At 45.6% G+C, this 17,166-nt stretch overlaps 1 protein-coding gene across 2 annotated transcripts in view; it reads right to left on the bottom strand.

Moving 5' to 3' along the window:
• KATNAL2 (katanin catalytic subunit A1 like 2) overlaps positions 1–17,166 on the bottom strand; it is a 296,579-nt gene that overhangs the window by 203,112 nt on the left and 76,301 nt on the right. For both annotated transcript variants that reach the window (XM_029580510.1, XM_029580502.1), the window contains exon 4: positions 12,118–12,154. In XM_029580510.1, the coding sequence (XP_029436370.1) occupies positions 12,118–12,154 (37 nt within the window). The remainder of the gene's footprint in view (positions 1–12,117; positions 12,155–17,166) is intronic.

Consider the following 17,166-nt stretch of genomic DNA (forward strand, 5'->3'; position numbering starts at 1 on the left):
TGAGAAGGCTGTAATGCAAAATGCATGCAGCACTGGTTTAAAAAGCCCTTGGTCTTCTGAATCTCTCCCGAGAAATGAACTGGAGCAGCCAGCGGTACAGCAGTCTTTAAAGTTACTTCATGTAACTGACCTTCATTGCTGGAATTGGCGCCTTGGGTCTTCTGTGTGTGCAGCTGATGAAACGCTGAAGTGAGTTTCTCCAATGATTCTTGCTGTTCAGAAATGCGCAGGGCCAGGCCCGGAATGGTCTGCAGGGCGTTGAGCTGTGCCGGATCCATGGAGTTAGCAATCTGTTATTGTTTGTAAGATTTTGGATGGACCCTCGGACACTGTGGCTGCTGACCACGCTCACGGGGGGAAGTTCCGTAAGGGGCCACAGGTCAGACTCAGCTTAGGACACACAACACAGATAGATCTTTTATTAACAGTAGTGAGGAGCCACCAGAAGTGGCAGTAGTGAGCAGAGATGAAGCCCGGTTCGGCTTGTAGTCCCTCAGGGCTCTGGAACAGTGATCCCACAATGGCTGTGCTGTAGTGAAGAGAAACTGAGATAGTGAGTACAATGAAATATATGCAGGGTTCTGGAATAGAGCCTCATTGGTTGAGTACTCACACAGAGGTTTCTCTCGGTAGGAATCACAGGAGCTGAAGTAAAGGCAGGCCCTCAAGGAGCGAGTACCTGGTTCCAGGGAACAGCTCTGAGAGAAGTAGATGGTAACTCACTGATGATGTAGGCAGCGGTATCTTCCAGGCAGAAGTGAAGTCCAGGCAGCGAGTCCAGGAACATGGGCCCTCGAGGAGCGAGTACCGGTTCCAGACAATGACCTGAAAGAGAAGAGAGAGGCCCCCGAGGAGTGGGTACTCAAAATAGAGTAAGTCCAATAATGGAGAAGCAGAGTAGCTAGGTACGGAGAGCAAATCCCATCCGTAAGGAGTTCACCAGTACGAATACCTGAACCCTTGCTAACTCGATTAGCTAGCAGTAGTGTAGGCTTTTGTATCCGGGATGCGTGATGTCATCACAGGGGGACGCCCCTGAGGTTTGCACCAAAGAAAGTGTTTGAAGCAGGGCCGCACGGCGCGTGCGCCCTAAGGCGGCTGGACAGCATGGCAGGAGGTAGCGCCCAAGCCAGACCGGGGAAGCCAGAGAGGACGGCAGGCAGACGTCGCGGCAGCCAAACGTCCGTCAACCGCGGGAGGAGTCGCCAGAGAGGTAAGGAGGGTGGAGTGGAGACGTTGGGTAGTGACAGTCGTAACATACTGCCCTTAGTTGGTGGGCCTTTACCTTCAATGACAGAGCTTCTGATCAACTGTGATAGCAGAAGTAGATGCATTGTGCTAACCAGCTGGCCAGCATGCATTTAGATGTTGGAAGTCCCGGGGCATTCGGGTTGTAGGAGAGGAAACGTTGCGAAGGTCTACGAGGGGAATGGGTCCTCTGTTTATATTAGGCCAGGGCCCTCTTGCAATCCAGCATATGTAATAGTGCTTCCCTTTCCGAGGCAGGAGGCTTCGGAAAAAAGGTTGGCAGTGTGATTGGTTGAGGTGGAAGATGGAAACCACCTTGGTACTCCTGGGGGAATTCTGCACAAAAAAATTTAAAATTCTGTGCACAAAAACATAAAATTCTGCAAAATTCTGCAAACTTTATTATTGGTCAATATAACACAATTTACATGACAGTCTTTAAGTAATTACATTTTAAATTAATACAGAAAAAAGTTATAACTTAAAGATGCAGAATTTTAAATATTTTGAGCAGAATTTCCCTAGAAATTCACTGTAAGAATGTCTCTTCCATTTGCTCTCCCTACTCCCCAGGCCACTTTGCCCTCTCAGGCCCCAACTCCTCCACCTGCAGTATCTCTCCCCTCCACCTCTAGGCACCACCCCTTCCACTCTATTGCCAGTCTCAGAGTTTGACCCCGTTCTCAGTATTGCCCTTCACACAGGCTCCCTTTGTCCCTCCCTCTCTCACACACATGCACCCTCTCTCTAATTCACATACCCTCATACAGGATCCCTCATTCTCTCGTACACACACACACATCTCCTCATACAGGGCCCTCTCTCTTGCATACACACCCATACAAGCTACCTTTCTCTCTCTTACACACACATCCTCACACAGGCTACCTATATCTCTCTCACACACCCCTTCACACAGGCTCTGACTCACACATACACAATCCCTTCACACAGGCTAGCACCCTCACATACACATGATCCCTTTTTCATCCACACGAGCTCACAATCTCTCTCACACATACACACTCCTTCACAATCTCCTCATATAGGCTCCCTCTCTCTGAAACCCACACTCAAGCATCCCCCCCGCTCTATTACCTCCCATGCTCTCTCTCACACCCTCCTGCTCCCCTCCCCCACACACCCTCCCCTCATATAGGCTCTCTCTCTGAAACCCACACTCAAGCATCCCCCCTCTTACCTCCCATGCTCTCTCTCACACCCTCCTACTCCCCTCTCCCACACCCCCTCCCCTCATATAGGCCCCCTCTCTCTGAAACCCAAATTCAATCATCCCCCCCATTTACCTCCCATGCTCTCTCTCACACTCTCCTGCTCCCCTACATCCCCTCCCCTCTCTCACACCCATTCTCTCTCACTGGGGCCTTTATCTTCTCACTCCATTTACGGCACATGGGGGCCTTCCATCTTCGCCGCAGCCTTCATCTTCGCTGCGAACAGAGCGTGTCCCGCAGCATACGCGGGCCTTCGTCTTCGCGTGCTCCGTTCTATTTTCTGCAAAGGATGGATGTGTTCGCAGTGTGACTGTCATGATAGAATTGAAGATAGTGGGGGTAATGCACCAGTGCTTGCAGTTCTCCTACCCATCAGGCCGACGTGATGGCAACAGAAATAGCACTTTCCAGATTAGAAACATCAATTCAACTGTCCCCAGAGATTCAAAGGGAGGGAGCATCAGTGTTTCGAGGACAACATTCAAGTCCCAAGGAACAGCGGGGGGCGTCTCAGGGGGCCTGAGTCATAGGGCACCTCTCATGAAGCGGGATATTAAAGGATGTGTAGAGATGGAGTCACCTTCAGTGGAGGAATGGTATGCTGCGATGGCATAAGAACATAAGAAATTGCCATGCTGGGTCAGACCAAGGGTCCATCAAGCCCAGCATCCTGTTTCCAACAGAGGCCAAAACCAGGCCACAAGAACCTGGCAATTACCCAAACACTAAGAAGATCCCATGCTACTGATGCAAATAATAGCAGTGGCTATTCCCTAAGTAAAATTGATTAATAGCCATTATTGGACTTCTTCTCCAAGAACTTATCCAAACCTCTTTTGAACCCAGCTACACTAACTGCACTAACCACATCCTCTGGCAACAAATTCCAGAGCTTTATTGTGTGTTGAGTGAAAAAGAATTTTCTCCGATTAGTCTTAAATGTGCTACTTGATAACTTCATGGAATGCCCCCTAGTCCTTCTATTATTCGAAAGTGTAAATAACCGAGTCACATCTACTCGTTCAAGACCTCTCATGATCTTAAAGACCTCTATCATATCCCCCCTCAGCCGTCTCTTCTCCAAGCTGAACAGCCCTAACCTCTTCAGCCTTTCCTCATAGGGGAGCTGTTCCATCCCCTTTATCATTTTGGTTGCCCTTCTCTGTACCTTCTCCATCGCAACTATATCTTTTTTGAGATGCGGCGACCAGAATTGTACACAGTATTCAAGGTGCGTTCTCACCATGGAGCGATACAGAGGCATTATGACATTTTCCGTTCTATTAACCATTCCCTTCCTAATAATTCTTAACATTCTATTTGCTTTTTTGACTGCTGCAGCACACTAAGCCGATGATTTTAAAGTATTATCCACTATGATGCCTAGATCTTTTTCATGGGTGGTAGCTCCTAATATGGAACCTAACATCGCGTAACTACAGCAAGGGTTATTTTTCCTTATATGCAACACCTTGCACTTGTCCACATTAAATTTCATCTGCCATTTGGATGCCCAATCTTTCAGTCTTGCAAGGTCCTCCTGTAATATATCACAGTCTGCTTGTGATTTAACTACTCTGAATAATTTTGTATCATCCGCAAATTTGATAACCTCACTCGTCTTATTCCTTTCCAGATCATTTATATATATATATTGAAAAGCACCGGTTCAAGTACAGATCCCTGAGGCACTCCACTGTTTACCATTTTCCACTGAGAAAATTGACCATTTAATCCTACTCTCTGTTTCCTGTCTTTTAAGCAGTTTGTAATCCACGAAAGGCCATCGCCTCCTATCCCATGACTTTTTAGTTTTCGTAGAAGCCTCTCATGAGGGATTTTGTCAAACGCCTTCTGAAAATCCAAATACACTACATCTACTGGTTCACCTTTATCCACATGTTTATTAACCCCTTCAAAAAAATGAAGCAGATTTGTTAGGCAAGACTTCCCTTGGGTAAATCTATTTTGACTGTGTCCCATTAAATCATGTCTTTCTATATGCTCTATGATTTTGATCTTGAGAATAGTTTCCACTATTTTTCCTGGCACTGAAGTTTTTTGATCGCTGCGAATCCGATCATGCCGCTTTTTTACACCCTCCCATCCACTGGGCCGTCCGATAGTTTCGGGTATTGGTTCTCTTTTAGAGCCCTTATCGCAATTTGTAGATGTTTTTTTAAAACCTTTTGTACCCAAAATTCAGTCGTACGTAAGGGACTCCTCCCATTTAATTTCAATATTGTCTGATTTAGTGGTTCCGCCGGAGAAGTTTTTCTTTGTCACTTTGGATGTTATCTCATTGTATTCAAACATCCCTCAGGATGATGCCCTCCGAGTTATTGAGAATGTTTTGAACTTGCGTCCCGCTCCCCATCGGGTCTCCACGTCATTTTTGATTCAGCTATCAGAGTTAGCCCTCACTAAGAATTTTTTTCAGTTTAATGAGACGTACTACCAACAGATTAAGGGTATGGCCATGGGGGCCACTATGGCCCCCAGCCTGGCTTGTTTATACATGGACCATTTTGAATCTGAGTTTATTTATTCTTCAGAGTGGTATCGCTTCATACATCTTTGGCTACGCTTCATCGATGATGTGTTTGTCATCTGGGTGGGAACTGATTTACAATTTTATATGTTTATGGATTGGGTGAACACGTTGAGCTGCAATATACAATTTAATTTCTGTATTCACCCCTCTCAGATAGCTTTTTTGGACATTTTAATTTCAGTGGATGGGAATAATTTTATGACCACCCTATTCCGAAAAGAGACGAACCGCAATACATTGCTGGCCTATCAGAGCTGCCATCCTAGGGCTTTACGAGACAATATCCCCACTGGTCAATTTTTAAGACTTCATCGCCTCTGCTCATCCCGAGCTGTTTTTTTTGACCCAATCCCATATTATGACTGCTCGGTTTTTGGAACGTGGCTACCCGTCACGTGTGATTAAGAGGGCATTTAAACGTGCTCTATACACCAACCAGGACTGGCTTTTCCTTCCTCCGACAAGGTCCGATGACATGTGTAATAACTGTATCCTTCCTTTTTCAATTGTGGGTAAAGCGATAGCAGATATGATCCGGCGACACTGGTCCGCGTTATCATTGACAGATCTTTTTCAAGGTCCCCTGCGGTTCACATTCCGGCGGGGTAGAAATTTACGTGATCAGCTGGTCAATACTGCATTTCCGGACACTGTTAGGGTACAAAGTACGGGGGGTACCCATAGACCGTGCGGGCACTGTACTATGTGTGGCCACACAAATACTGTTTCAGTTTTTGAACATCCCATCACTGGCTGCACCTTTCAACTACGCTCAAATTCTGATTGTACCACAAAAGGTGTTGTGTACGTTCTAAAGTGCCCTTGTCCCCTCCTGTACGTGGGTAAGACCTTGAGGATGGTTAAAACGCGGATGATTGAACATTGCTCCAATATTCGGCTACTTAGAATGGACGAGCCCCTTGTTTCCCATTGGTCTCACAGCGGACACTCCATCTCTGATCTCTCCTTCTCAGTATTGGAGGTGGTTGCCCGCCCATCCCGGGGGGGGGGGGGGGTGACTTCTCCGAGGTGCTGGGTCGGAGAGAGCAGAGATGGATATTTATTCTTGACACTGTCTACCCCAAAGGTCTGAACAAAGATATTGAATGGTATCTGTTTGACTGAGTGAGTGATTTTGTTCTCTTTTGTGATTGGTTGTGATGAATCTCGCGATAGGTTCCGTTTTCGTGCCTTTCTTCTCCTTTAAATGGCTGTCACTTTTGAGGGCGTTCGCGCTCCATGGACTAATATAGAAGGTATGTGTGTTTAATGAAAATAGAACATATCAGCCTTGTTTTTCTGTTCCACTATTTATATGTATATTCTATTGCAGATTATATTCATATGCCTGGTCCCTCCCGATGCAGCCACAGCGAAACACGGGACCGTGTCGGGGGACTCTGATAAGTCACAGTTGTCAATTGTGGAGTTGCCAGTTGAATATTTTGAAATAAACAATACACTATTTGGAATTTCTGGTGGAATTGAGATTTGTTCTACACCATGGTTCCTTGGTAATTGAAATCTCCCATTATTATTGCACTGCCAAACTGGTTTGCTTCCCTGATTTCTCTTAGCATTTCATCATCTGTCTGACCATTTTGTCCAGGTGGACGGTAGTATACTCCTATCACTATACTCTTACCCAACACACATGGGATTTCTACCCATACAGATTCTACTGAGTATTTACTCTCTTGTATGATCTTTATCCTGTTGGACTCTATACCCTCCCGGACAATAAGTGCCTCACCCCCACCAAGTTGATCCTCCCTATCATTGCGATATAATTTGTACCCTGATATAGCACTGTCCCATTGGTTATCCTCCTTCCACCAAGTCTCTGTGATGCCAATTATGTCAATCTCATCATTTGCTGCTATACACTCTAACTCTCCCATCTTACTTCGTAGACTTCTGGCATTGGCATACAGACATTTCAAAGTGTGGTTTTTGCTTGTTTTAACAACCTGCTTTTCAGTTGTTTGGGATAATTTGGAAATCATTAGCTTTGGTGATTTTTTACATATAGACACATGAACTATGTTTGCTTTTAATGGAACCTCTCTGTGGGGATGCCCTAACTCTCCTGTTTCATTAGTATCCTTCAAGGATACATTTCTCCGAACCATGCACTGCTGAATGACTGTCGGCTTTCCCCCTTGTTCTAGTTTAAAAGCTGTTCTATCTCCTTTTTGAAAGTTAGTGCCAGCAGCTTGGTTCCACTCTGGTTAAGGTGGAGCCCATCCTTTTGGAAAAGTCTCCCCTTTCCCCAAAGGTTTCCCCAGTTCCTTACAAAGCTGAATCCCTCTTCCCTGCACCATCGTCTCATCCACGCATTGAAACTCTGGAGCTCTGCCTGCCTCTGGGGACCTGCACGTGGAACAGGAAGCATTTCATAGAATGCCACCCTGGAGGTTCTGGATTTCAGCTTTTTACCTAAAATCCTAAATGGCACTGAGGTATACCCTTATGGATGAGATAGCCAGGCCAGATTGAAATAGTAGGTGAAGGTATTTAAGTAGCTGTTCCGGTGAAGAACAGAAACATAGAAACATAGAAACATAGAAATGACGGCAGAAGAAGACCGAATGGCCCATCCAGTCTGCCCAGCAAGCCTCACACATTTTTTCTCTCATTCTTATCTGTTTCTCTTAGCTCCTTGTTCTATTCCCCTTCCACCCCCACCATTAATGTAGAGAGCAGTGATGGAGCTGCATCCAAGTGAAATATCTAGCTTGATTAGTTAGGGGTAGTAGGGGCAGTAACCGCCGCGATAAGCAAGCTACACCCATGCTTATTTCTTTTACCTAGACTATGTTGTACAGCCCTTGTTGGTTTTTTTTTTCTTCTCCCCTGCCGTTGAAGCAGAGAGCCATGCTGGATATGAATTGAAAGTGAAGTATCAGGCACATTTGGTTTGGGGTAGTAACCGCCGTAACAAGCCAGCTACTCCTCGCTTTGTGATTGCGAATCCTTTTTTTCTTCACCCCTGTCGTTGAAGCTATGCAGGATATGCGTGAAGCATCAGTTTTTTGTTTTTGTTTTTTTTTTTTTCCCCTGCCGTTGAAGCAGAGAGCTATGCTGGAAATGCGTGATGTATCAGTCTTTCTCCCATGCCGATGAAGCAGAGAACCATGCTGGATATGCATGGAAAGTGAAGTATCAGGCACATTTGGTTTGGGGTAGTAACCGCCGTAACAAGCCAGCTACTCCCCGCTTTTTGAGTGCGAACCCTTTTTCTTCTCCCTTGCCGTTGTAGCAGAGAGCTCTGCTGGATGTGTGAAGTATCAGTTATTCTTCTCCCCTGTCATTGAAGCAGAGAGCTATGCTGTATATGCATTGAAAGTGAAGTATCAGGCATATTTGGTTTGGGGTCCAGGAACGCCGTTATGCACCAGCGTTATGCACCAGCGGCAGTACCGTGACCATTTGGCTGCATAATTCCTCCTCGTGGAGGGTTTCCACACCGAGATTAGGATATCTTGAATGTCTGAGCAATGGTAAGGTGACTTAATACTTCCCTTTCAATCTCCACGCCGTCAGATGAAGGGAGTCTTCCATAGGAAGTATTAGTGTTCCCTCTTCCTGCAATAGGAGGCTGACCCTGTTCCCGAGGGGGATTGTATGGAGAGATGAACTAGGTAGGCTTACCAAGGTTGCCTGGGCCATGCCAGGGCAATGAGGATGAGATCCAAGTTGTCCATCATGCATTTCTGTAATACCCGTCCTATCAGTGGAATTGGAGGGAATGCCTAGAAAAGACTCTCTGACCATGTTATGAGGAAGGCATCTTGGGCTATCTTTTTGATGCTCGGATAGAGGGAGCAGAACTGCTGCACATTTGTGTTGCATTCTGTGGCAAAGAGATCCACTAGAGGCGTTCCCCACTGGCGAAAGATATAGGACTCCACTTCCCTGTTTAACTTCCACTCGTGGGGATGAAAGAGACGGCTGAGTCTGTCTGCTTCAGAGTTCCTTACACCGGGGAGATAAGTGGCTTGAAGCTGTATCAAGTGTGCTAGTGCACAAAATCCTGGAACCGGACCCTCCCTCTTTGTTTAGGTAGTACATTGATACCTGGTTGTTCGTGTAAATCCTGACTGATTTGTGTGCCAGAAGCTGTGAGAAGGTGCAAACAGCGTAGCGAATGGCTCGGAGTTCTAGAAGGTTGATTTGGAAACTCCACTCCACTGACAACCACAGCTCTTGAGTCTTTAGATGCATTACGTGGGCTCCCCACCCTGTCGTGGATGCATCTATAGTCAGTATAGCTTGGTGAGGTGGAAGTTGAAAGGGGGCAGTGGAGTGCAGAATTTTTGGTCGCAGCCACCAGTCCACATCCCTTGCCATCAAGCAGGTTAGTGTTATCTTGTGTGACATCAGGTGAGAACGCTGGGACCACTGAGACTTTAAGCACCATTGGAGACGACGTATGTGGAGGCGGGCGTGAGGTATTATATATGTGGCTACTGCCATGTGACCCAAAAGCATTAGGATTTGGTATGCAGTAGGTTGTTTTAAACATCTCGGAATACTGGCCAGGGTTTGAAATGTGGAGATCCTGTCTTCTAGGAGGAGGCCTTGCAGAGTTGTGCGTCGATGTGCGCACCAATGAATTGTAGATTCTAGGCAGGGTCAAGGTGGGATTTCTCCTAGTTAACTAGGAATCCCAGGCTCTCCAGACATGTCAGAACTCGAATTTGATGGTTACGAATCAATTCCTGAGTCAGAGCTACTAGTAACCAGTCATCGAGGTAAGGGAAGACTTTTATGCCCTCCTTCCGAAGGTGGGCCACAGACATTTGGTGAAAACCCTGGGCGCTGATGAGAGGCCAAAAGGCAGAACACGATACTGATAGTGTTGATTGTGAATCTGGAAGCACAGGTAGTGCCAGGAAGAAGGGTGCAGATTCCACCACAATTGAGGCGTGTGGTAGTTGCACGGTGGCAAAGTGGGGAGATTTGTGCATTTGAAATTTTAGTTCAGTCTTTCTGGACATGGTGGGTGTGCAGAAAGGAGTCTCCCAGGCTCTGTCCTTGATGGCATCCAAGACCAAATGGGATGATAGAACCATAGGCTCAGTCGGGATGTCGAAGATCATAAGGAGGTCATGTACTTCGGCCCGTGGGTCAGATAGTTTCTTGGTCTCCAGATTTAATACAGAGCCCACTTTCTCCACAAATCTGGAGTAAGAAAGGTCTTCAGGTGGTGATGTTGGTTCCAGTGAGTCACTTGGAGGGTCAAAGGGAATTCCTGTGGAAGAGCTGGGTGATGGTGGAGAGGGGCCATGCGGTTCCCTGCCATATGGAATTCCTTTTGGGCTTGGCTCACTAACCAAGATTTCAGTATCAGAATGCAGAAGAGAGGGAGGTGTGGAATGATCCGAACACTCACCAGAAAGGCTTGATAGTGAACCTGGCTGTTGCGTGAGGACTACTGAATCGAAGAAGTTTTTAAGAAGTCCAGTGATTTGGGACAACATCTGTGCGGTTACTCCTTGTAGTCCCTTGGGGTGCTTAGCCGTCCTCCTATTTTTTGGAGGTGGGGATGCTCCTGAGAGTCGTCCATGAGATGATTGTCTAGAGGTAAAGGACTTCCCATCTGAAGCTCTTTTACGGTCACCATCTCTAGCAAAGGTGGAGGAAAAGGAGCATTGTGAACAATGGGGTAGGTCCCCGACTCCCCAGAATAATCCTGGCCAATAATAGGATCAGGAACATCGGAGAGTCCAAGCACTTGGGACTCCTTGGGGCCAAGTGGTGTCTAGGTTCTGAGGACCTAGACACCATATGGCGGGTTTTGCTCTTTGCTTTCCCATGTTTTGCCATGGGATGCGACATCACTGGATGCAGCTCCATCACTGCTCTCTACATTAAAACTGGGGGTGGAAGGGAAATAGAACCAAGAGCTAAGAGAAACAGATAAGTATGAGAGAAAAAATGTGTGAAGCTTGCTGGGCAGACTGGATGGGCCATTTGGTCTTCTTCTGCCGTCATTTCTATGTTTCTATGTTTCTATGTTTCTATATGCATCAGTGGATCACCCAACGCACTGCGTGGTGTCAGGTGCGTCGGCACATATACCAGCACCAGGAGCATCGGAACATCGGAGTCCTGCGTCAAGTGCATCAAGCAGGATTTTGCGTCGGCCAACGCACAACGCATCACTTCTTGGGCCCGGTGCAGTGTGTCTCCATGCCTCAGTGATGAACCCTGCAGCGCCGATGACACACCCAGGGTCCGGGTTAAGTCGGAAGCCAATTCCTGTTGAGGCCATCTGTGAGATAGCTCTCTGGCCTTACCTCTGCCCTCCAAGTTCTTTGTTTTGAAGGAGGGTTGCAGGGAGGATGGCCTCTTTGTCTCTTTGGGCCGTTTGGGCTCCCTCACCGGGGAAGAGTGGGTAGATCTCTGCGGAGCGTAGGACCTCGATGCAGCATGGTCTCTTTCCTGAAGACAGGCGATTTTCGCTGCCCTTTGTCACTGGCCCTGGGGGACATCCTCCTGTAGTCCCAACAGGCCGCCATATTGTGTTCGGGTCCAAGATAGATGTAGCAATATGTGTGTCCGTCTGTCACGGACATAATTTTGCCACAGTGGCAAAATTTAAATCCAGCGTCTTTTGGAGCCATGGTGAGCATTGAAAAGTGCTTTTGGAGGTTCTCAGAATGAGAGAAATAGAAAAAGATAGGAGATGGTAGGAGAACAAAAATCCGTATACAATCGCTGAGCGGGGAAAGCAAAAACTGAGGGTAGACCCTTGACCACACGCGAAGGCACCGCGTAGGAGTGCAGCAGCAAAACTTCTGCTGCTAGAAGTTCCTGCCAAAAGCCGCCAGGGAGCACTCCCAGAAAGCATGGCTAATTCAGCCTGCTTATCTGTGGAAAATGGGAAAAATCTTTACAATAACTAGTTCCATGAGACACTGCCCAAGGCAATCCGGAAAATATAAATAAAGTGTGAACATTAGATGGGCTTTATCATTCTTACCTGCTGTTATATTCTGTGTTTCTACTGAAGGGGTTAAGTCATACCCAGAATGTACAAAAAAAAGAGGAATATCAACCAATATATTTTACCTCTTCAACTTTCCTCCACTTCTTGGCTGTTTCGTATCTGGAGCAAATTATAAAGCAAAAAAGAAAAATATTTAAGAGAAGGAAACATTTTCACCAGGGAAAAAATAAAAAGAGGGTTTTTTTCAGAAAACAATAACTATTTTACATTAATCAGAATCCATAAGAATATTTCCACCAAGTTAACAGTTTTCTATGCCTTAAAAATTCAAACTACAAAAGGTGTGTAAAGTCAGATGTAATGCAACTTTCCCCTGGAAATTGAGCCTGGAGAAGAACAGATCTAGTGCAATCCAATAACAGTGGAACAAAGAAGTAGCAATAAATGAAATCTTATATGTAATTGGCATGGCAATGCAAATACTAATGAAGGTAAAAATAGTGCATGTCCTCAAAGTCAATGAATTTCAGGATCCTAAGTAATCTGGTTTCACAAGGGGAAGATCTTGGTAAATAACTGAATCCTTTGAGAAGGAGACTGCAGTAGAAGATTCTGGCGGGGGATGTTGGGGGAAGAGACAGAGATGAGGCCTATTTAATTTCACTAAGGCCTTGGACACGTTTCACACAAGACTTGTGAGAAAGCTAGCCAGTCTGGAAGTGGCTGCAAAATGAGAAATTACTACTTAATTGATAATTTCCTTTTCTTTAGGACAGACAGTTGAATCCAGAAGCAGTGGGTTATGCACCTCTACCAGCAGTTGGAGACGGAGCAAACTGATGTCACGGTGTATATATATACTCCAGCAGTGACATCAGCCTGCCAGTATTCTCTTCAAAAGCAATTGTGGACAGACTAGCAAAAACACTTGATTAAAAACAGACAACCAATACAAAGACAAAGAATGTATTAACACTAGTCTAGGTACTGGATAAACACTTACCAGTAATCCCTGGAAACTCTTACCCACGCAGGAGGACCATAGCACAATCATTCGGCAGCCAAGGGCGGAAAGCTGGATTCATCTGTCTGTCCTAAAGAAAAGGAAATTATCAGGTAAATAGTAATTTCTCATTTCTTAGCATCCAGTCAGATGAATCCAGGACCAGTGAGATGTACCCAAGATACTCCCGAACAGGGTGGGAGGCTGCCCGCAGTCCCATCAAAACTGCACATGCAAAGGCTGCGTCCTCACGGGCCTTCACATCCAGACAATAATACCTGGAAAAGGAATGTAAGCATCTCGCAGCTTACAAATGTCGACGGGAGACAACAATCTAACCTCCAAGCCCTAGTGGAATGTCTCATAACCTGAGTGGGAAACAGCTTTTCAACTGACACATACACAACCGTGACCACCTCCTTAATCCAGCGAGCTACTGTAGCCCACGAAGCTGGTTCACCCTGATTTCCACCATGAAGGAAGAATAGGTGATCCATCTTTTGGAAAGGCTTAGAAACCTCCAGATATCTCATGGCATGTCTCTTGAAATCCAAGGGACACAACAGGCGAGGTATTCCTCCGCATTTCTTTCCTTATCCAAGGACAGAAAGGAAATGGACTGATTCAAGTGAAAATCTGAGACCACTTTAGGTATCGCCCCTGGAGTCATCCGAAGGAACGACTCCTGGCAAGACAATGCCTGCAGCTTGGAAATTCGACACACAGAACAAATCGCCACCAGAAACACTGTTTTCCAGGTCAATAACCGCAAGAAAAGGCTATGTAGCAGTCGAAACGCAGGACCTGCCAAGAAATCCAACACCAGCTTCAGACTCCACAAAGGAACTGGTAACTGCAAGGGAGGAAGAAGATGTTTCACTTCCCTCAAGAAACGGGCCACATCAGGATGAGATGATAAGGATTCACCATTCACCTGGCCCCTGAAAAAGGTAAGAGTCGCTACCTAATAAACTAGTTGATTTTAATCAAACTAATGCCTCCTCAGCCTTTGACTCCTGGGAAAAAAATCAATGATATTGCAGACAACCTAAGCCCAATACAGACAAAAACGTTCTAAAATGAAGAGAATAAATCTAAACAAAAGAAACCATGGTTAAACGAAAAACTAAGAAGACCCAAACAGACTCTGAGAAAATCTGAGAAACAATGGTGAAAATACCCATCTACAGAATCCCTAGGAAAATACAGATCTTTCCTAGCAAAATACCACAAAGACATCAATAAAGCAAAAAAAGACTACTATGCAAAACGGATTCATGGGGTAATATTTTATTACAAATTACTCTTCAAAACCGTAAAACACCTAATCAAGGACCCATCTTCATCCATCTCAAGTAATGACAACTTCTCAAAGAATGCCTGCAATGAATATGCCACCTCATTGTTAGATAAAATTAAAAGTTAAAAACACAATTCTCCACTTGCTCGCCAATTAAAGAACCAGAAGAAAAGAATGAGCAGCCTAAATGGAACACTTCAACATAGTCACTATTGTTGCGTTCATGCCTGTTCTCGCCCTCGCTCCACCCTCTCTACCTTAGTGGCGACTCCCTTCGGGTCTGACGGACAGATGTTGCCGCGGCTTCTCTTCGCAGTTCGTCCTGGGATCCCGGGCTGGCCTGACGCTGTGGAACCGCCATGTTCCTGATGATGAAAGGGCGCGCGTGTGCGCTCCAGAGTTTGTACCGGCAAGGGTGCGAACCTCGGGGGCGTCCCCCCATAGTGATGTCATCCGCTTCCAACTTAAAAGGTCTTTGCTTGCAACTATGAATCGAGTTAGCAAGGGGAATTCTTTCTCCGCTGCTCTGCCTCCTCAAACTTACCAAGGGGTACCCGCTCCTCGGGGGCCCCGCTCTCTCTTCTTGATTTCAGATTGCTAAGACGGGATCCGGTACTCGCTCCTTGAGGGCTACGTTCCTGAATGCTCAGAAGACTCCTTACTACCTGGAAGCATCGCAGACATGAACATTGTGCGTTCTATTACAGATAGGAACCAGTACTCGCTGCACGAGGGCCTACGTTCCTAATCTCTGAAGACTCCCTTCTGTCTAAGACAGTGGTTCTCAACCCTGTCCTGGGGACCCCCCCAGCCAGTCGGGTTTTCAGGATATCCACAATGAATATGCATGAGAGAAAATTTGCATGCACTGCCTCCATAACATGCAAATTTTCTCTCATGCATATTCATTGTGGATATCCTGAAAACCCGACTGGCTGGGGGGGTCTCCAGGACAGGGTTGAGAACCACTGGTCTAAGACGTTATCGCAGGTACAGAGATCATGAGTCATTATTGCAGATTGCAGATAGGAACCGGTACTTGCTCCACGAGGGCCCATGTTCCTAAAACCCTTCTCAACCCTCTTCTATCTCAGAAGCTATTGCATACCTATATCTGGTGCACTACTATTTCAGATTGCAGATAGAAACCGGTACTCGCTCCAAGAGGGCCTATGTTCCTAAAACTCTCCAAAGACTCTCTTCTATTCCAGAAGCCATCTCATACACAGATATTGTGAGTTCTCATTCCAGACTGCATATAGGAACCAGCACTCGCCAACGGCTCCTGTTCCTGAATAAACTGAAGACTCTCTGTTGCATAGAAGCCATTACAGATATCTACAATTGTGAGTGTATCATCTACTACTGGTTATGTATCTAGCATACCCTGTCTACTCACTACCTATAGTCTCTCTCTACAGCTCAGCAACCCAGAGATTGCAATTCCAGTATCTGAGGGACTTCAGCCCTGTCGGGCACATCAGCTCACTACTGCCACCTCTGGTGGTTCTACTTCCTTTCTAATAAAAGAACTATCTGTGTTTGTCTCCATACTCCAGCCTAGCCAGTGGTCCCTCTCAGGATATCCTCCTGGGGGCGCTATCATCTGCCATCGGCCCGAGGATTCACCAATTTACATTAAGTGTTCATTCCTTACACTACTAGAGTGGTATTATCCAGACTGCCACTCTGTGGGAAGCCAACCCACTACAGATCATTAACCCCGCCTGCGGAGTATTACAATTGTTAGTTCCTCTCCTTTGGCGGAGTGATCCATAACTGGTTGCCAACTCCCTAGCGGACTTATGCAGATCGCTAACTCCTAGCAGCGAATTGTTAACAGACTGCTAACTCCTCCCTCTCCAGGAGGAGATTTATTACAGATTGCTAACTCCTCCCTCTCCAGGAGGAGATCGCTAACAACTATAATGGAAATAAATCAAATCATTGCCAAAATTAAGCCAGCCACCCACCTACTAGATCCTATTCTGGCGAGTTCCCTGAAAACAGTAAACAATGTAATTACTCCAACTATCACAACCATAATCAACCACTCGCTCTTAGGATTGGTCCCTTATAGGGCAAAACAAGCTGTGATCAAACCAATCCCAAAAAATAAAACTGGCAGAATTGATAACTGGGACAATTACAGACCAATATCCAACTTACCTTTTATTGCAAAAGGTAAATTGGAAAACCACCTAGAAGACAACGATATTCTATACCCAAATCAATTCAGATTCAGAAAAGATCACTCAATAGAAACTCTACTCATATTTTTAATAGATCCTGTACTACAGGGGTTTGACAGTGACAAATCTTATATCCTGGTTCTAATAGAAAGCAGCCTTCAACACTGTGGACACTGCTGTGTCATCAGATGAGAAAAACTGGAATAGAAGGAAGCGTCCTCAAATGGTTCCTTCTATTCCAGTTTTTCTCACACCTCTGACACATTCCCTATCGATACAGGTGTCCCTCAGGGTTCAGCTCTTTCAGCAACACTTTTCAACATTTATATGCCTCCTTTGTGTACACTACTAGCAAAACTAGAATCAACTTATACACAGACAACATACAGTTCTACATTTCTTTTGCCAAAACAATTGAAAATATAGCATCAACAATCTCAACATACACATGAACAGACACAGCTTAAACTAACACTAAACACAAATAAAACTGAAATCGTATGCCTAAAGAGAAATCTCTCCAGAGTTAAACCACCACCTCTAGACCTAGGTAACTTTCAGATTACACCCTCTGAACAAGTATGAGACCTAGGAATACAGATCGATGAGAACATCACAATGAAAAAGCACATAAATAAAATTAATTAAAACAGGATACTCTAAGTTCAGAATATTA

Source organism: Rhinatrema bivittatum, chromosome 1 (genome assembly GCF_901001135.1).
Source record: "Rhinatrema bivittatum chromosome 1, aRhiBiv1.1, whole genome shotgun sequence".
NCBI lineage: Eukaryota > Metazoa > Chordata > Amphibia > Gymnophiona > Rhinatrematidae > Rhinatrema > Rhinatrema bivittatum.